This window comes from Setaria italica, chromosome V, assembly GCF_000263155.2.
Source record: "Setaria italica strain Yugu1 chromosome V, Setaria_italica_v2.0, whole genome shotgun sequence".
Lineage (NCBI taxonomy): Eukaryota > Viridiplantae > Streptophyta > Magnoliopsida > Poales > Poaceae > Setaria > Setaria italica.
In genome coordinates this window covers 24,518,113-24,538,171 of record NC_028454.1, presented here as the reverse complement: position 1 = coordinate 24,538,171, position 20,059 = coordinate 24,518,113, and the positions used below count along the sequence as shown (strand labels likewise).

The 20,059-nt window shown below is 44.9% G+C and overlaps 2 protein-coding genes across 2 annotated transcripts; one reads left to right on the top strand and one right to left on the bottom strand.

Annotated features, from left to right (window-relative positions):
• Nucleotides 1-541: 541 nt before the first annotated feature.
• LOC101758547 (bidirectional sugar transporter SWEET2a) lies at nucleotides 542-3,599 on the top strand. The gene is made up of 7 exons (XM_004968836.4): nucleotides 542-948; nucleotides 1,266-1,302; nucleotides 1,433-1,649; nucleotides 1,745-1,903; nucleotides 2,073-2,192; nucleotides 2,298-2,428; nucleotides 3,176-3,599. Exons 1-6 carry the CDS (start codon nucleotides 864-866, stop codon nucleotides 2,409-2,411), a joined length of 732 nt encoding a protein of 243 aa, XP_004968893.1. The 5' UTR covers nucleotides 542-863; the 3' UTR covers nucleotides 2,412-2,428; nucleotides 3,176-3,599.
• A 38-nt stretch (nucleotides 3,600-3,637) lies between these two features.
• On the bottom strand, nucleotides 3,638-12,557 carry LOC101758134 (protein kinase and PP2C-like domain-containing protein). The gene is made up of 12 exons (XM_004968835.4): nucleotides 12,269-12,557; nucleotides 12,070-12,187; nucleotides 11,370-11,536; nucleotides 10,328-10,395; nucleotides 9,998-10,221; nucleotides 9,285-9,336; nucleotides 7,144-7,669; nucleotides 6,993-7,062; nucleotides 6,699-6,918; nucleotides 6,495-6,599; nucleotides 5,529-5,624; nucleotides 3,638-4,249 (listed from the first exon to the last, which is right to left on the bottom strand). Exons 1-12 carry the CDS (start codon nucleotides 12,387-12,389, stop codon nucleotides 4,055-4,057), a joined length of 1,962 nt encoding a protein of 653 aa, XP_004968892.1. The 5' UTR covers nucleotides 12,390-12,557; the 3' UTR covers nucleotides 3,638-4,054.
• Nucleotides 12,558-20,059: the final 7,502 nt, after the last annotated feature.

Genomic DNA, 20,059 nt, shown 5'->3' with positions numbered 1-20,059 from the left:
ATTAATGTTACACTTTTACACTACTTAAGTTTAAGAATAAAAAATACACTTTTTTAAAAAAAATTAGTATTCCTTTTGCACCAGTTTTAAGTTTTGTCAAACATTATAGACGCGCTAAATTGAACCAGCCCTTTACTTGTATCCAACCAAAGATTTATGTAGCGTTCTCTTGCTTTGTCTGATTATTCTGTCTTGAAACAGCTTTGTGAGGTGAAATACTAACATCTTTTTTTGAAAAACAAAGACAGGCATACATGAACCTTAATTTTGTTTCAATCGGATTCTCAAAACCCATGGTTTACTACATTCGCTAAAATAGTAATCATGGTTACGATACGAAAGCGGTAAAATTCGAGAACCTTTCCCCTAAAATTACGTAACTAGTCCGTGAACGAATCATATTCTTGCACGCCTGGATGGAGCCGTGGACCGCGACTCGCCGCTTCCTGTCGCCATCAGCGCCACCTCCATGAGGCGCGAGAGGCCGACCGGCCCGATCAATCGCGGCGAAGAGAGAGAGAGAGAGAGAGAGAGAGAGAGAGGATATCCACAAAACAAATCCCACATGTGCTGCTTACCCTGCCCTGACGAGGACCCCGATCGGGAAGAAAAGGAAACGAGGCCGCTACACACCAAGCAGAAACAAATCAAACACCCCCGCCTCCGTCTCCAGATCCCACCGAGCCTGTCATGGCCGCCGCTGCCTCCTGCGGCATGCGGGCCTGCCGCCGCCCCTGCTAATATATTCATTGCCGTGCCGAACCGAGCAGGGCAGAGCAGATCAGTACTACGGCAAAGCGTATCTTCCCTCGTCGAGAGAGCGAAAGGCACCGGTAGTGCCGTAGTGGGAGGCTGGGAGCACCATGGATTGGGGTGCTCCGGCATTGATGAGCTCCGCAGCCGGCCCGTCCCACCGGGACCTCTGCTGCTACGGGGCCGGAATCGCAGGTCAGTAGTTAATATCCATCCTTATCCGTAGATAGTAAGTAGGACATCAGCACATGCTACCAGCCATTCTCTGTTCCTGTCTCCCTGTTACCCGTCCGGAGAGAAAGCGAAGCATTCTTCTCTGACTTCTTGTTCGTCTTCCCCTTCTGGTTCTGGCACGGGACTCCTGGGTCAGCTTTTATTGGGTTCCTTGGGTATGGGATTGGATGCTGGACGGTGGCGAGAAGAAGACGGCTGAATTTGATTGCCAGAGTTCTTTCTTGGTCGTTCCTCGTCTAATCTCATCTTAGAATCTTCTTGATTGCAATCCGTTTCAGGGAACGTCTTCGCATTCGTGCTCTTCATCTCCCCACTGTAAGTTCCCCCTTTTCTTGATTATTAAGCGGATTTCCTTGGTCAAATTAATCTCGACAACACAAGTTTTCCCCTTGTTTCTATCCTCAACCGATCCAATGCTGAAGAAGCTGTAATGCCCGTCTCGCAGGCCAACATTCAGGCGGATCGTTCGGAATGGATCCACGGAGCAGTTCTCGGCCATGCCATACATTTACTCGCTGCTCAACTGCCTCATCTGCATGTGGTACGGCCTCCCCTTCGTCTCCTACGGGGTCGTCCTCGTCGTCACCGTCAACTCCATCGGCGCCGCCTTCCAGCTCGCCTACACAGCCGTATTCATCGCCTTTGCCAACGCAAAGGAGAGGGTGGGTGCCGGGCACTTGTTCCTCAACTGCCTTTTCGGCAATCTTCTGCACATTCACATACTGAATTTCTGAGAATGGGGATATCCTTGTTGCAGTTGAAGGTCTCTGGTCTCCTGGCTGCCGTCTTTGTGGTCTTTGGCATGATCATGTATGTTAGTTTGGCGTTGCTTGATCACAATACACGGCAGACATTCGTTGGATATCTCAGCGTTGCATCCCTCATATTCATGTTTGCGTCCCCCTTGTCGATCATTGTGAGTTCTTGCAGATTGACATGATTATTCCGTGTATCCTAATTTGCTAGTCCTAATTGCGTTTCATAATTTCACTGATACAAATGCAGTTACTTGTGATTTGACCACGTTTCTTTGAGGACATTTCAATTATGCTTATTCCCTGTTCTCTCCCACTCTTGTTTGACAGAATCTAGTCATCAGGACAAAGAGTGTGGAGTACATGCCCTTCTATTTGTCATTATCTATGTTCCTGATGAGTGTATCGTTCTTCGTATACGGGGTGCTTCTGCATGATTTCTTCATATATGTACGGTTCAAGTTTCCTATTGTTGGTTTGGTTGTAGCTTTTGCTTGGAAGGGTGTCTAACTGTATGTCTGTTAGTGCTCATCTTGGTTTGTTTCTCAATTTCAGATTCCAAATGGGATTGGAACCATATTGGGTATCATACAGCTGTTGTTGTATGCCTACTTCAGAAAAGGATCAAGAGGGGAAGCCAGGCTGCCATTGCTAGTTACACACACATGAGCATACCAAAGAACAAGGTTCGACAAATGATCTACTGTTATCTTGTATTGTCCTCTCTTTTTTGGCTGGCTTGTGGCTACCTCTGTACCACAACTTTTAAGTGATGTTCTAGTGGTTGTATGATTTGTGGTGGTGTTTAAAATTCAAACAAATACTAGGAGAGAGAGAGGGAGACGGACTTGGATTTGGTGAATGGAACACTCTAGTTCTGTCGCTAGCTATCCATCATAGAGATTTGTTCTCTACTGAAAGTGACCATTAACACAAGCAAAACTGGATTTCTTTTTGTAAAGGTAAATGGCGTGTTCTCGTAGCATATGCTGAAGTGACTAAGTCTAAACCATTAAAAAGAGAACATATCATATCATCACATACTAATTCATCAATTAAGCAATGTTGCTTATATGGAGTACAAAAGTCTGTCTGCAAGCAACCCCATGCCCCCATGTGTATTTTAACGACTTGGTGGTTCCATAGATAGACGCAAAACTTTGCCAAAGACAGACAAGAAGCAAGTTCAAGTTTATACATGTTGCTCAATTAAATATAAATGTCCGGTCAATGAAGATGATGTAGCTTTTAATTGGTGTCACTTTCTTGCAAGATATTGCTGTCTGGGTACGGCTTGCACGTTTCATTTTCTTGAACGCAAAATATGGCCCCAGTTCAATTTTATATCATTCCGATTTCCAACTGAGAATCATTGAAGTTGCTAGGTCTGAGCTGGCACCAAAATAATCTAGTTATTTTCTCCCAAATTTCAGGTTCATTGTCGAAGTTGTTGAAACTCTTCAGGCGTGCACAGTCGTTGCTGTATTCTGCTTTTGTATGCCTGTCAGTGCCTAATGGGCGGCCTATCTGAAGATGGAGTTCAGGCGTCACATTGATGGAGTCCAGGCCGAGGTTATCTGAAGATAGAAGACACCAATTGCCGTGGTTGTCCAAGTCATTTGGTTTCTGTTAAAAGTACGCTGTTTTTTTGTTACGTGTACAAACAACACGAGTCCATAGTTTTGCTGTATATTCCACAAGGTAGATGCTACAAATTGTTGGAGTCATTTGTTTAAATATATATACACATAAAGTGAATGAGGTTTTGTACAGCATTGTTGCGTGGAATTCATCAATGGATGGAGCCTCTTGTATACACTAAAAAACAGGAGATGCTAATAAAAGATTGTTTCGTCATCTCTTCATCTTGTTTCGACACGACAGGCTAGAGTTGATTTATACCGGCACTTTATTAATACAATATAGGATAATGATTTGCCTGTTCCATGGTTTTCAAGAGAAATAAAATATCCTCGAATGTACACACTTCGAATGTACTCAGCTAGTATACTTATTTCTATCAAAGAGATTATTCGCTGCGTTCTGCTTTACAACAGAAAAAGGAAAAAAAGCTTTTGTATGCTCATCTATTTGGCTCGTTTACAAATGAGGTATTGCAAAAGAATAAGAAAAAAAATGCAACTGAGGCAGCTATCTTGACATGCTTTGTTCTTTTTAGCCTCCACAGGGTAAAAATTATATATGAACACAAGAATGAATGTGTAGCTTCTTTTCTTTTGTACCGATGTAAATTTAATTAAAAAGTTGTGAGCTGATAGCATGAGCAAGGGTTTTGGACTTTTGGTGGTCACTCAGTATATTCGCTCGGCTGTGGAGACCGGGCGAAGGAACACAACAATGACAGTGATGTTGTCTTTGCTGCCACGCTCTGCAGCCTCCGTAGCCAGCCTCTTAGAGCACATTCCAGGCTCTTTTACCGTGTCCTTGATTATTGACAGCACATCCTCGTTGCTTACCACATCCCACAGGCCATCACTTGCCATCACCTACAGGACACCGAATGGAGTGATTGTGAAGCTTTAGATACTTCATTTCAGTAGATCTGTTGATATTTGCTTAATCATCAAGTGCGGTAGGAATTCTGTGATAATGATTTCATGCAAACCATTACATTCAACAAAGGCTTTGTTGATGCAAACAAGCAACAGAATGTTAGGAGCATCTTACCAAATGAACATCTTTCATAGTAACTAACATCAAGAGAAGTGTGCATGTCCCTTGAATGCATATCGTAGGTTAAGCAGAGTAAGCAGTGCTTGATATTTCTGAAAACTTAAAATGCAAATCCAAATGCTTGGATTAACCACTATGTTTTGGCTGACGATTTGACAGGTGTTCTTTATTAATTATTACCCAGTATTCAATTTTATCTCAATCAAAATACAGGTCACAAATGTGTTAGTGTGTGGGTGTGTTTGGCCATTCGACTTTATATCCTCTAGATCTGGGGTCTCAAGTCTGTGCCAGGAGAACCAGAACCAGTCTGGTTGGCAACACGCCGGCACCATTTAAATTAGTTTCACAAGTTTTGGTTTATGACAAAACGTGATTTCAGGTAGGAACTGGCGGGTTCCAGTCATTTCATGAGGACCCCACCAGATTCAAAATTAGAATTGAAGATGGACTAATCAAAACCCTGGGTCCAATAGCACCTTGGGTCCAAGATTTTTTGCGAAAGCAGACTTCTAAGCCAGCTCCCATTTTACAACAGCCATGGTCCATCCAAGGCCAAGTGGATTTTGGGATGATGTGGCATATCCATAACTGCATTTTGTATTATAAATTATAATTTTATTGAAGAAGAAGATTAACAGAGGCAAACTAACCTGCTAACTAACAAAAATTAGTGCCCTACAGTGTTGAGTCACTCAACTGGATCAAATTAATAGAACAATGCCAGGCTGGACATCATCATCAGAACTAAGCAAGTTCCCCAGTACCATATGTACTTAACACGGGGCTATCCAAAGGATGCATTCAGGCCTTATCACTTCCTTTATTAGATAGCATCTACTATGGAAAAATAACCTATACCTTCCATACAGCATTGTGTACAGAGGTAATTCATCTCTATATACTCTATTCTTAGGCAACAAAACCAGGGGTAGGAAAACACTCTCCGTTCTGAAATAAGAAAAATGCTGCTGTTCCAATTCAATACAAGGCAATAGGTAGATGCCAACTAAATAAATAAATGAAGTTCAATGTATCACATTGATTTACAATGAAAAACTACAGAAAGCAACATAATAGAAGAAAACCTACCAGGAATTCATCATCATCTGACAAAGCAGTTTCAATAACCTCAGGTTGTGCTGTGACTGCTGGCTTGAGATCATCATCACCAATTGACCTTGTAACCTGTTAGTTAAAACCACACCACATTCCTATGGGCTATGAATGCAAATTTCCACATAAAATCCTCAATCATCATTTGTAGGAATGCAAACTCCAACGCCTCAACATTTGTACAACTTATTATCACAAGCCATAAAAGTAATATAGAAAGAGGTGGTTTTCTTATGGCCTTGGTTCCAACCTAATCATCACTTAGTTTCTATTTTATGGATCCACGGAAGTTATATGAATGCGAGGACTATATTCCTAATAATACAGCATAAAGCAAAACTACCAGAATGCTGATATGACGAAATTGAAGAGGTGTGTATGGACTGTTAAAGCAAAATTTATTCAAACTGAAAGTCCAAGGCAACATTAAAGATTCTTTTTTTTTATATTCACCATTAAAGATTCTTATAGCTGCAGTAAACACCCTGGACGTAATAAAACTTTATGACTTTGCTGAGCATGTGATGTGATTATTTGAAAGTCTTCCTGTATCCAAATAATCTTGTATGGCAATTCTTTTCTATGTCTGATATTTCTTTTGTGAGCTCAGGTTTCACTGTGCAAGAAGTATAGTTCCATACGTAATTGCCGTATAGCAACTAGCCATGCGCACCAGTAGGCAGCACAATGATTAGATAGTTTTCCTTGTTGGCAAAAGCACACAGATAATTCGATATTTATGCCCAAATAAATTGTAAGGTAGTGAACAAGCAGTCAAGCACCATCTTATAGCCTGAAGGAACAAGTAAATTGCCGATAAAACGTATTAGAAGCCAATAGCATGATCTAGTCAATACTTGCTAAAAGGAGTTTCTTGCCAGTCATTGGCCATTGCAATGAATGATCTAGTCAATACTTGCTAAAAGGAGTCAATTTGAGCACCTGAAGAGCAGCTGCACCCACACGCCACGTATCTATCTGCCATTTTACTTCAGTTCCAGCCTTTGTTACGCGTTCTCTTTCCTTCGGACAGCTAGCAACATGATCCTATAACAACAAAATGAAAATAAATTTGAGCCAGAGATGCCACAATTCCCAAAAAAATATATAGTAATCATAATATCATATAGAACAATTAGGCCCAACCTTGGTCATGGGAAATGGTTTACCAGCACGGCTCAAGATTGCTCGGCAATCACCAGCATTTGCTACAAAAAGCTTGTTGCTCACTACCAGGGCTGTCACAGCTGTGCAACCAGGATGCCAGTCTTTTCGGATTATCCTTTTTGACTTTTGGTGAAGAATTAGTTCTTCTCTAAATGCTATGTCAGTCCTTACAAATGCTTCTGCAAGGGCATCGGTTGGGCTGCATAATGCCAGAACTCAGATCGAAATTTTAGCATGGCAAAACATTTCCGATGTTTTGTGTTCAACACAAACCTTGTATCCCGACCAAATTGCTTGAGAAATCCAGGGACTGCACGGACAGAGAACTCAGCAGCTGCTGAACCTGTGGAAAGTGTTGTGTAAGATATCTTAATGTGAAAAGCTAGTAAAGATAAACCAAACTATGTTTCTTTGACTAGCAAACCTCTGTGGCCATCAAAAATTCCGAAGGCAAAAACATCCTTTTCTTCACTCACATTGGGAAGCATAAAATGGGTATCTTCCATAGTTTCCCTTCGACCACATGTTGCAAAAGAGCCCCAACTTAATGTTGGATGATACTCTGAGGACTGATTGGAAGAGCCAGACCAAAGATTCTCTGTAAGATAAGATTTTTCTGATCTCTTAACAAAAAGCTCCCCTTGGTTGAACCAGTTTAATGCTTCTTGATAATGGTGTGCTTCTATATTGCCACTTTGACTCTTGCTCACAGGAGATGGTGGAAGACAAGCACTTGAAACTAAATGCTTTTGGATAATATTTAGCTCATCAATTATATTTTCAAATGATGGTCTCTTTTCAGGATCACGATCCCAGCAACGTTGGATAAGTGACAATAGAGTCGGTGGAACACCAGATTTCGGAAGGGCAAGTGCAGGGCGCAATCCTTGAGAAACGACTGCTGCTGTAAGTTGTTGTTCAGTGTAAGTCATTTCAAGAACAGTGTGTGCCTATAGAAAATATGGTTAATGATGCTTGTAGAAAAATAAATGGGTCTTTCATGTTAAATACAGAGAACTGCAATATGAACATTTGTACAGAACTAATAAAGGAATAAATGCGTGACTCCCAATAATACAAATCTGAAGCTAATATTATAAATTTCAATACTGAATAGAACAATCAATAACTTATAATTGGAACTATTCATTAATCATTATAACCACTAAAAGAAAAATTCTAAGTGCGGCGGTGCGGCAGAATTGGAACCACTGCCTCATCGCATGGCCAAAAGTGTGTCGATCCAAGGAACTAGGTGGACTTGGAATTTCAGATCTAAAGTCACCAAGTTTCGCATTAAGGGTGAGATGGCCATGGCTGAAGAAGTTGGAACCAAACAGGCCGTGGGCAAGTCTGCCGCTACAAGTTAGTAAAGAAGTTGAATCCCTCCTCTCTCTGGCAGTGTATACAGAAATTGGGGATGGTGCGAACACGCTATTTTGGAAGGATAGATGGCTGGCTGGAAAAAGCATCCAAGATCTTGCTCCCCGGCTGTATATTTTTGTATCTAAACGAAGAGTTAATAGGCGTACAGTGCGTGAGGCCCTGACTAATAAACAATGGTTCCAAGATATTCAAGGAAACTTAACTGTGGATGCTTTGATGGAGTATCTGAAACTTTGGGACATCATAGCCGGTGTTGTGCTTCACCAGGATATTCCTGATAAACATGTTTGGAGGCTGTCCTCCTCAGGCCAATAAACATCCAAATCTGCCTATGATGCTCTCTTCCAGGGTGCCATCCTTTTTGAGCCATATAAACGGATTTGGAAGTCTTGGGCTCCTCCTAAATGCCGTGTCTTCATGTGGCTTGTGGCCCACAAGAGATGCTGGACAGCAGACCGATTGGCTCGTCGTGCTCTCCCCCACCCGGAGCGATGCCCATTATGTCACCAGGAAGATGAGGACATTCACCATCTTCTTATTTCATGTGTGCTTGCAAGACAATTCTGGTTCCTGCTGCTCCATTTTGCTGGCATGTCTGCTCTTGCCCCACAGCCCAATGAACCCTCCTTTGATGAATGGTGGAAGAAGATTGAAGGATCTGTGGGCAGCGATATGAAGAAAGGCATAAACTCTCTCATTATTCTTGGGGCCTGGACCATTTGGCGCCATCGTAACGATTGTGTGTTTAATGGATCTGCTCCCCAACATTGCTGCAGCCTTGACCCCTAGCTAAGGAAGATGCTGAGCTATGGTGTTTGGCAGGGGCTAAAGGACTCACCTTGCTCACTGCCCGAGGGGTTGGTTAATTGTTTTTGGTGGTCGGGTAGTCCTTTCCTGTTTCTGGTGTGTGTGGGTGTGAGTGTGTGTGTGTGTGGGGGGGGGGGGGGTGAGTCTCTGTATGGCTCTTTCTTCTCCTATTAATACAATGATACGCAGCTCTCCTGTGTATTCGAGAAAAAAAACCTTTTCTGTGGGCATCATGGAATACGTTATATGCTGTAGAATGATCGGTGCCCGTAGTCAGATGAATTTTACAACAAAATTGCAATAAACAAGAGAACATGGTAGCATAGTTGGCATTCACAAACCAGCAAAGAAGATAAAAGAACAATAAAATACCTGTGCTTCTGCTCGCAGATCTGTGTAAGGCACCACACCAGTAAGAAGCTCACTGTAAATTAGTGAAACAGAGTGCAAGTGTTAAAGCGTCACGAATAATGATGCTCGCAGAATACATTGCCTTGTACTTAACAAATTTCACATGTACAAAGAAACGACACAACTTAGTTGAATATGCTAGCAAAACCCTTGCCCATCACAGCATAACTAATGGTTTCAATGGATTCTCTATCTGAAGTATCCAGCTATGCTCTAGCTTGCAATTGCAATTCCAATTCCACGTCCCTTGCCTATTTGCATCACTGGTAGACCCAGTTACATCAGAGCAATTCACCATTAGTAGAATGGGCAATGACAATACGAATGCATGCAACCTGGTTGCATGCTAGGGGCAGGCGAAGGAGTTCTACAGAATCACTGATACACTAGTACCACTGTAGTTAATTTATTCTGACAAACCATGGTAGCACCACTTATTTACATAAATCTAGAAATCAAGTGTCCAAACGCAATCAGAAAAATTATCCTACATATATGGCATCTGTGTCGGAACAACCATTTTCCTACAATCAGGTGAAACTACTGCTGCTACATAACATGTACCATCAACAGAAACACTATGGAGAAATAGTTTATACTGTAATGTTATGATAAAGTTACTGAAGTGGATGGTGTCATTTTACATTTAATAATATAAAGGAAAGAGGCCTTACTTGATAGATACTGCAAAGCTATATACATCAGATTTTTCTGTATGTATATCCTTTCTCAAAATTTCTGGTGCCATGTAAATTAGTGTCCCAACCATATTCCTTTTATGGAAACCACCAGTGGGCTTGCCAGATGATTTCCAGTTCTCAACTGAGACACACTTAATATCCTTCTGAAACATGGCTAAGCCAAAATCTGCTAGATGTGGATGGAGGTCTTTGTCTAGCTGCACAGAGTTATAAGCTTCAATTAATGTATGAAAAAAGGTGGAAATCTGTTGTGCACGGAAGTATGTGATTCTAAACAGATATAAGAAAAATGCAGGCACATACCAAAATATTTGCAGGTTTTATATCTCTGTGAACTACCCCAAGGATGTGCAGGTACTGAAGAGCCTTTGCTGAAAAGGTATCATGCAAAACGGTGTCAAACTAGTATTTGCAAAAACAGATATGAAACTCAAATATCATATGGCATGCTATTGCCACCTAACAAGGGCAAACAATATTTGTGTGCGTGCTGTTATTTTCAATTAGATGACAACTGATGCTTCTTTGGATTAGCAACGATTCTTGACCCATGGATTTTATTCTGACCATATTATTGTCTTTATACCCAAACTTTTAGGCACACTTTTTTCCTTGGCTATTCATTTAACAGTACAAGTTTTAGTAATATGTTTATGCATCACCTTGACATTAGAAGCACTTTGTCTTGTTCACAGAACAAAATGAATTAGGCAATTATCAGTGTGAAAGTTTTAGTTGATCACAGCAAAACAAGAAAAACCTTCCAAAAGATATAAGGGTAAGAATGATATTGTGTGGGTCAGAAATAACAGGTGAAACTACAACCACAAATATCCAGACAAATAACGGGACCTTGGGTACAACTTGTATGCTTGCTTGTCTGCATAATCAAGTGAATAAATAAAAGGTAAATGTTTACAGAGAACTGGGCAAGGTTGAAGTAGATCAAAACTCAAAAGCATAAAGCCAGGAGACCATATTTCAACAGAATATCCTTGTTTCATGCTAACAAATGATTTTTAGTTAAGACATTCTGCTTGAAGCATGTTCCAAAGTACCATTCATGCAAATCTGTTAAATTATATCCTCAAACTAGAGCACTCTCCAGTTCAATATAATGCACCCTATAATGAGCCCAGAGGCAGATCCAGAATAGAGAAACATGTGTTGATAGCATGGTTATTGGTCTTTTTTTCCTAATTAGATCAACAATAATCTAGCCTTGGATTTAAAAAATCCATTGCTGTCAAGTGACAAAATTGCCTGGAACCACCCCTGAGTAACCCCCTAAGGTCTATACTTGTTTTGATATTAGGAGCATCAAAAGATATTAGCAAACTTGGACCTAGATCACTGGCAATGGCGACCACTTGCTGGACAGAAGGGCTCCATTCCTCGACATGAATCTTGTCTGCAAGGTTTGGAGGCTCGAAGAAATCAAAGAACATCAAGTAATTCGGAGGGCTTGCATGTGCTGCGATCAGTTTTGCCAACCCTGGGTGATCCAACTCACTGCATACACATAAGAAATCCCAAAATTAATCAAATAAACAAGGCAAGGAACTTTGTGGTTTATTCATGATGCGAACGCCTGTTCCAAGTTCCAATGAACTTCTCATGCAGGAAAGGTATCATTTGCCACAATGACAAAGTGTCAGAGTGCATCCTGAAAAGTAAACCCACCATGCTTTCCTCATGAGATAAATGCCTACAGCAGCTGTAGGCAAGCAGCATTACTCCTAGTCTTATAAGTCTTAACAAAAGAAAATTGTTTCTGTTCGCCGGAATTTCCTGCTGCTACCATGAAGCTGTAACTCAGTGGACCACATAAGAACTAACATTCTTCTATCCAATTCATGTTTTCTTTGGGGACAAATGGTTACCCCATCAAGCTGTCAAAGAATGTCAGCCCTCCTTATTATCCCCAATGGCACGACCCCAACCAGAACATCGGAACCATCTTTCCCTTTTTAAGTAATTGGGTAGTAACTATGGGAACACGATAAATAAATACTGAATTGTGCGACAGAGAGCATGAAACCGACCAGAGGAGCTGCAGCTGGTAGTGGAACTTGTCGAGGTCCTCGGACGTGGCAAGCACGGGCTTCTTGGCCGCGACGCGTTTGCCGCCCAGCCGAGCCTCGTACACCGTGCTCTCGGACCCTGCATAGCATTTCACCGTTACGCCGTCCCTCCTCTGAAGAAATCACCACCCCAAGAGGAACACGGGAGGCGTGGGGATACCTCGCGCGATTGGGGAGACGAGGGAGAAGGAGGCGGGCGGGAGATGGAGCGGGATGGCAGCGCTGCGGCAGCACCCGCGCACGCACCGGTTGGTCTCCTCCGGTGGCACCTCCAGCCCCATCTCCTCCTCCGCCACCGCCGCCGCCGCCGCCGCCGCGAGGGAGGGGGGCGATCGGTGCGGCCGGCGGCTTCGCTCTTGCCTTGGTTTGGTGGAGGGGATGAACCAAGGAACGCGAGTCGAGCAAGGGACGACCCAGGGTGATCAATCGATTAATCCGTAGGAGAATCCGTTGACTGGCTCGCTCTCTTTTTCCTCCTTATTACGCCGAGTACCCCTTTGCTTACAACGAGGCGAATCAGACGACTTCTCCGGTAATTTGTTTTGGAAAGAACAAGGGACACGAAGAAGCAAATCTTCATCCCAAAGGCCACAAGAATGTAAGTTGATAATTGTAACGTTAGGCCTTGCAATTTGTTGCATTTGCCCATTCTAAATTTCTATTTATGTCGTGGTAATTCAAACTGTTAGGAACTAGTATGTTTTTAATATTGCAATTATAAAAAATCCTAAAATACGACTTGAGATGTTGCAAAAAAAAACATTTTTAGTCCAAACATTATTGGTCAATGGGGCAAGTGTTATTTTGTCAGTGTTTGCTGAAAGCGCACGCTGAAATTGTTTCACAAGGTTTCGTCTTCTTGGTCTTGATATGTGTATATTGCATATACATTTTTCAATTGTTGCTGTCGTTGCGGCCTTTCATATGTTGTATTGATTCATTCATAAAATTTAATGGTGTAAGAGTTTGTTGTGAATTTTTCTAAAAATATTTAACTTTGCTGCAAGATACGTAAATGTTTTGTTGCAAATGTTATCCATGGTTATCATGTTGTAGTGTGTACGCTCCTACTTGATTTTGATCTTAGATGCCGTGTCAGAATTTTTGCAGGCAACATGGCATAAAACGGTGTGTTTTTCAATTGTATCCGGTGAGCACCAGGAACGTAAGTTACAGGTTATCTGTTCTGACAAGTCATTTCTCTTAAGTTATGCATACCGATACAAAAGATTTCATGGATTTAAAAGGTGAGATTTAGAAAGAATATCAAGTCTTCTTTTTAACGATTCCAACATTATAAGATTTGGAGTTTTGTAACAAGAGTTATGGCAATTTCATTAAAGGCTATCAGGCTGTCACGTTGACGAGCGTGGATTGTAAAACATGGAGAGTCTCTGTTCTAGAAATCCTTATTTTTCGTATCCGACTCTACCATAAATTTAGAAGGAATTTAAAGACTTCATTCTTTGAAGTCTGGCAAGGATTTTATTCGGAATTAAGGGGGCGTTTGCTTCCAGTGACTTATTTTTAGCACGTGTCACATAGAATGTTTAGATACTAATTATTAAATGTAGACTATTTACAAAACTCATTACATAAGTGGAGGCTAAACGGCGAGACGAATCTATTAAGCCTAATTAATCCATCATAGCAAATATTTTACTGTAGCAACACATTGTCAAATCATAGACTAATTAGGCTTAATAGATTCGTCTCGCCGTTTAGCCTCGACTTATGTAATGGATTTTGTAAATAGTCTACGTTTAATACTCCTAATTAGTATCTAAACATTTGATGTGATGGGTGCTAAAAATAAGTCAGCGGAAGCAAACGGGGCCTAAGAATGAGTTCGAAGATTGGAAGATTTGAATTCAATTCGGATCGCCACGTCACAGCTCGACAACTCTGGATTAAGATATCCATATCTCCTACGTATGGAGTCTGTTTTGGACGTTTGAGTAATCTTTCGAAAGCTAATTTGATTTCCCATGTGATGGATGGAGTCCGAAGCCAAAGTTCCTTAAATATGCGCCGCAATTAAGAAGGGAAGACAACGGCAGATTGAGTCCAAAGTTTCTGAGAGTCCAGTTTTTAGGTTTTAGGTTCCCTTAGCTAATATATAAGTTAGGGTGTGCGTCCATATAACCTTAAACTCGAATTATGAATTGATTTAGCTATGTGCTTCTCCATGATGAGGGTCTCATGCTTGTTCTTCCTGTGCATATCATAGAAGGGGAATCGGACGCTCCGCTGAAGATCGTGCTTACTTTTCTGCTGGGAATTGAGGGTTTGATGGCAACTTATCAAGATTGTGTTTGCTGGTCCATGGAGATCAGAGGGTACAATAGTTATCTTTCTACCACTACATGTGGCTTAACGATCCTACGTCGAGAAGATCGGGCCATCTCCATATCATTTGGTATTAGTTTTCTGGGTTGACTCGGTAGAATCTTTATCCTTCGCAAGCTTGTTTGCAATTGAAGATTCAGTTTTAGGTTGGTGTTAAGCAGATGCCGATGTTGTAGAATAGAATTGGATGAGCTCCGAACTTTTGTTTATTCTCATCAGGTGCTATTGTCATTGGATTTGTTTCACATTAGATGGAATTGTTTCTGATTTGTAATGATTGTTTGTAGTTATCAGTTGTGAGGGATATGGGTACCCCATGGGTTCCTGCCGACCAGGATAACGGTCAGACCTAACAAGTGGGCCCGCCCGGCCAGGACGTGCGGGCCATGGACATAAAGATACTTGGAGTACACGTCAAGGCAACAAGACAGTCCGAATCTACCCGGATATCGTGGAACGCGTGTTGTAGTTTAACCCATATTACCTTCCATGTAACTACCGAGTAGATTAGATCCAAACCGACTTGTAACCCTAGGTTGTCAGCCTATATAAGGTGGCCGAGGGAGCCCCTGAGGGCATCGAACCATTGAGCAATACAATCCACCAAAATACAAGACGCAGGGTGTTACTCTCCGGAGGCCCGAACTTGTCTAAATCTCCCGTGTCCCTTGTGTTCTCGTGATCACCATCGAGTTCTTGGTCTCGCAATCGCCCTCACCTACAAATCAACCACTTGGGTAACCCCCTGGTGGACTGTCGGGCTTATAAATCCGACAGTTGGCGCTCCATGTAGGGGTGATCGCGAGATCCTCCTAGCGACCTCAATGGCATCCTGCTCCGGCGTTGTTTTTCCCAAGAGCATGAAACTCTTCCTCGCTAACTCGATCCAGATTCATTTCGAGACAATGCTGACGGATTCCGATCCGACCGCTTCTCTTGTCGACTCGGCGTCCTCCGTCGACTCGGCATCCAGCTCCAGCTCGGCTTCTGTTGGATCTGCTCTAATGGGGGACGTCCTACATCCGAGGATCGTCACGCCGCTTGCCCAGCAAGTTGACAATCTCTCCCTCTCTAAGAGGATTCCAAGCATCCTAGCTGCTGCCCGCCCACCCACGTCCTCCGATTTGATTGTGGGGTTGGATCGCATCAGCAACACTATTACTGAGTGCATAGATCTGTCTGAGGCGGTGTTACGCTCAACAAGGTCGACACAGGGTCCGTCCCGCATTCCCTTTGGTCTGTGGAACTCGACTGCTGTGTACTCCGCCAAGCTTGACCAGGTTTTCCAGATTCAATCTGGAGACCCACCCGAACCCGCCCAGTTTCTGGACTATGGTGAATTCCTGGTGCCCCGCATCGTCCTGACACCAAATCCCTACGGAAGCAATGATGAGAGCAACTTTTCCACGTCTGATCACGAAACTTTCATGGTCTTCGCTGATGAACCGTCCCGGGATGGCGAAACGGAATCTCAGGAAGAAGGCCATAACGCCAAGACCAGAACCGCGTGGCATGGCACCAACAGGAGCAAGCTAATGCCCAGCTGCAACCTGCTGCTATCACAGAGGCAGCAGGCGACCAGCGCCAACCATCGCGGAATGACTGCGACAATGCTGACCAACTTGCTCAGGACAGACGCCCGCAATCTACTAGCCGAACTCGAGCAGGCCGACCATAACATCTTCACTACACACTAGGCCAACCTGGGGGTTGTGTTTGCCGACCTGGAAAATTTTCCAAAGTCGGACCAAATCCGGCAGATTCGGGCGTGACTCCAAGTCGCCAATGCCCAAATCGAGGAGTAGGCCAACAGCTGCCCCGCACACTATCGGTCTATAGCTACCCGACACTCCCGGAGCCAATCCGGGCATAGTAGATCCAACCACCGTCGAGGCGACCGCGCGGGAGGTTGGATGACGCCAATACGTGAAGAAAAAGGTGGATAAGAACGTCAACCCACCCGTCAAAAACAATGCTAACAAAGACCGACAACGCAACAACAACGACAACCGCCGCTGCGGCGGGAGAGGCGATGATGAGTACCGCAGCCGACCAAGACGATAATGAGATCTTCGTGATGAGTTGCGTGACCTCCATCAGCACTGCGACATCCGTCCCGACCTCAACAATAGCCACCACGAGCATGAAGAGGCCAAGCTCCGCTGCCGCGCCGAGTACGACCGCGACTATGGCGCTCCTGTGCCCAACCGTGATGCAAAGCGCGAGGACCGCTGTCGCTAGGAAGATGTGCCGCCGTGCCAACTACAACCACGTATATGACACCCCTGAAGACGCTTACAACCCGCCCAGGTGCGATTATGGCAGATGCCCTAGGGCTCCACCCGTCCAGTACTACCTCGACGACGATGATGATAACACGGCAATTGATGGCTTCGCCGCCTTCACCCCACGCCTCAGGGCTGTTGATTGGCCAGCCACATTCAAGCCGGCCATCAAGAAAAAGTAGGATGGTTGTTCCGACCCCACTATCTAGCTCAAGACGTATAGTACTACGGTGAAAACTGCGAATGGCACCTACAACCAGATGACCGCCTACTTCCCGATGGTGATGGGTCCCTTTCCGCTTCTGTGACTGGAGAATCTCTCTCAGAACAGCATCGACAGCTAGAGTCAGCTCGCTAGAGCTTTCACCCGAAACTACCAGGCTACCTATAATAGACCGGGCAACATGGAGAAACTCAGCCAAGTCCGCTAGAGGATAGGCGAAACCATCCAGGAGTACGCCAACCACTTCTTCGAGAACCGCAACAGGTTGGCCAGTGTTGAAGACTGCGATGTCATCATGTACTTTCATTCCAGCCTGATGAACCACACAATGTTCTGTAAGATGTACGAGGCTACCCCCAAGATGGTCGGGTAGATGATGGAAGTTGAACAAGCAAGTAGACATTGAGGAGGCGGTGAAAGTTCAGTTCCAGAACATCAAGCACCCGCCCGGCCGACGACTACGATCATCCAATCCATGACGTAGCCCAAGCATGTCCGAAGTCTCGACATAAAAAACAGGCCCCCGAGGTCTTCGCTGTTGAAGGCGACCCCGCTAGGCCGACCACTTTCCTCCGGGAAGATTTTGATGGCACTCTCAACGCTCCGTGCCCCTTCCACAAGGATGCACGTCATAATATCCGGGACTACACAGTCCTCAAGAAAGAGCTCGCCGCCTCGATGCAGTACAAGTGATCCCACCACAATGAGTACCGTCGGGACAACAATAGGCGCGACTACCACCGTCATGACGATCGCTACAACGACGACCACCATCACGATGACCGCGATGGCCATGATGACCATGACAACCGCAAGCGCAATGACCGTGAGAACCAACACTGAGAGGAGCGCCATGACCAGTCACACACAAATGCCCAGAGGCCCGGTGCTGACCAGAATGGGGATTTCTAGCGATCGGAGTGCCAAATCAACATCATCGTGGGTGGATGCAACACCTTTTGCAGCAACCGCAAGCAGAAGTTACGCCAGCGAAAGATGCATTTTGTCTCCGTACAGCCAGTCCAGTATTTGTGCTGGTCAGAGCAGTCCATAAACTTCTCCAGGCAAGATCACTGGATCCACATCCCAGATCCCGGGTCCTACCCGCTAGTGGTTTGCCCGACCATAGATCAGGCCATACTCCCCAAGGTGCTGATTGACGGTGGTAGCAGCCTCAACATCATCTTCACCGAGACCTTGAAGTGCATGGACTTTGACTTCGAGCGGCTCCAGCCTTGTGAAGAGCCCTTGTACGGCATCATCCCTGGCAAAGGGTCCCAGCCGATTGGCCAAGTTGTTTTGACGGTCACCTTTGGCACACAGGCCAACTACCGCACGGAGTACCTCACATTTGAGGTGGAGAACTTCAAGACTTCCTTCCATGCCATCTTTGGCAGACCCATGCTAGCGAGGTTTGTGGTGATCCCTCACCACACCTACCTCGACCTCAAGATGCTGGCCCCAAACGGAGTCCTCTCCGTCTATGGAGATGTGGAGACGTTGTACAAATGAGACACTGAGGCAGTTCAGCTCGCAGAAGCCCTAGAGTTACCAGGTAAGGCCATCGCCATGGTAACCGAGGCCCAGAAGATAAGCAAGGACCAGCTCGTAATCCCTAAGACAGAGTCGATGCCCATGGCGCTGCAACTAGCCCCCAGGGTCAAGAAGATCTGCCTTGGCCTAGAAGACCCAACCAAGACGACCCTCATAGGGGCTGACCTCTCGGAGAAATAGGAACTCGCGCTCACCAGTTTCCTCCGGAAAAACTCAGACATATTCACGTGGAAGCCATCCGATATGCCTAGTGTCCCTAGGGAGCTGGCTGAGCACTCCTTGGACTTGAGCAAGACTGCATGGCCGGTCAAGCAAAAACTCTGTTGCTTCACCCAAGATCGCAAGGAGGCCAATAGGGTAGAACTAAATAAGCTCTTGGCTGCCAGATTCATCCGTGAGTGTAAGCATCCCGACTGGTTAGCAAACCCAGTCCTTGTAAAAAAGAAAACCGGTGAATGGAAAATGTGCATTGATTAAACTAACCTGAACAAAGCACTGCCCTAAGGACCCCTTCCCTCTTCCGCGCATCGACCAAGTTGTAGGCTCTATGGCGGTCAGCATCCTGCTATGTTTCCTCAACTACTACTCGGGCTATCACCAGATTGCCCTTAATCATGCCGACCAAGACAAGATGACGTTCATAACGCCCTTCGGCATCTACTGCTACAACACCATGACCTTCGGGTTGAAAAATACCAACGCCACCTACCAGAAGGCAATCCAGGGTTGCCTCATGACACAGCTGCACAGGAATGTCGAGGCCTATGTTGATGATGTGGTTGTCAAGATATAGGACAAGGAAAGCTTCATAGTCGACCTCGCATTGACCTTCAAGAGCCTCTGGGCTTACCGCTTGAAACTCAACCCTAGCAAGTGTGCCTTCTGTGTCCTGTCTGGAAAACTCCTGGGCTTCATGGTTAGCCAGCGTGGCATCAAGGCCAACCCTGTCAAGGTGGATGAGATTAGAAATATGGCAAAACCATCTAACAAGAAGGACGTCATGAAACTTACCAGCATGATGGAAGCCCTCAGCCGCTTCATAAGTAAACTTGGAGAAAAAGGCCTGCCCTTCTTCAAGCTCCTCAAAAAGGCGGATAAGTTCAAGTGGGACGATGAGGCCATCAAGGCACTCGACACTACTAGAGAAATCCCTTTAGTACTGGTCTATAACCCCCCTCTAGTACCAGTTGTGCAACTGGTACTAGCAAAGGGTATTAAAAAAATTAAAAAAAACAAATCCCCCCGCCGGCCCTGGCCTCCTGCCGCCATCGGCCCCACCCTCTGCCTGCCACCGGCCCCCGCTAGCCCCAGCCTCCCTCCGCCCGCCACGAGCCCCCTCCTCGTCCTCCTCCTCCTCCACCCGACACCGGCCACCGCCGACCCCGGCCTCCCTCCGCCCACCACCGGCCCTGGCCTCCTGCCGCCATCGGCCCCGCCCTCTGCCTGCCACCGACCCCCGCCAGCCTCAGCCTCCCTCTGCCCGCCGTGAGCCCCCCCTCCTCTTCCTCCACCCGACACTGGCCCCCGCCGACCTCGGCCT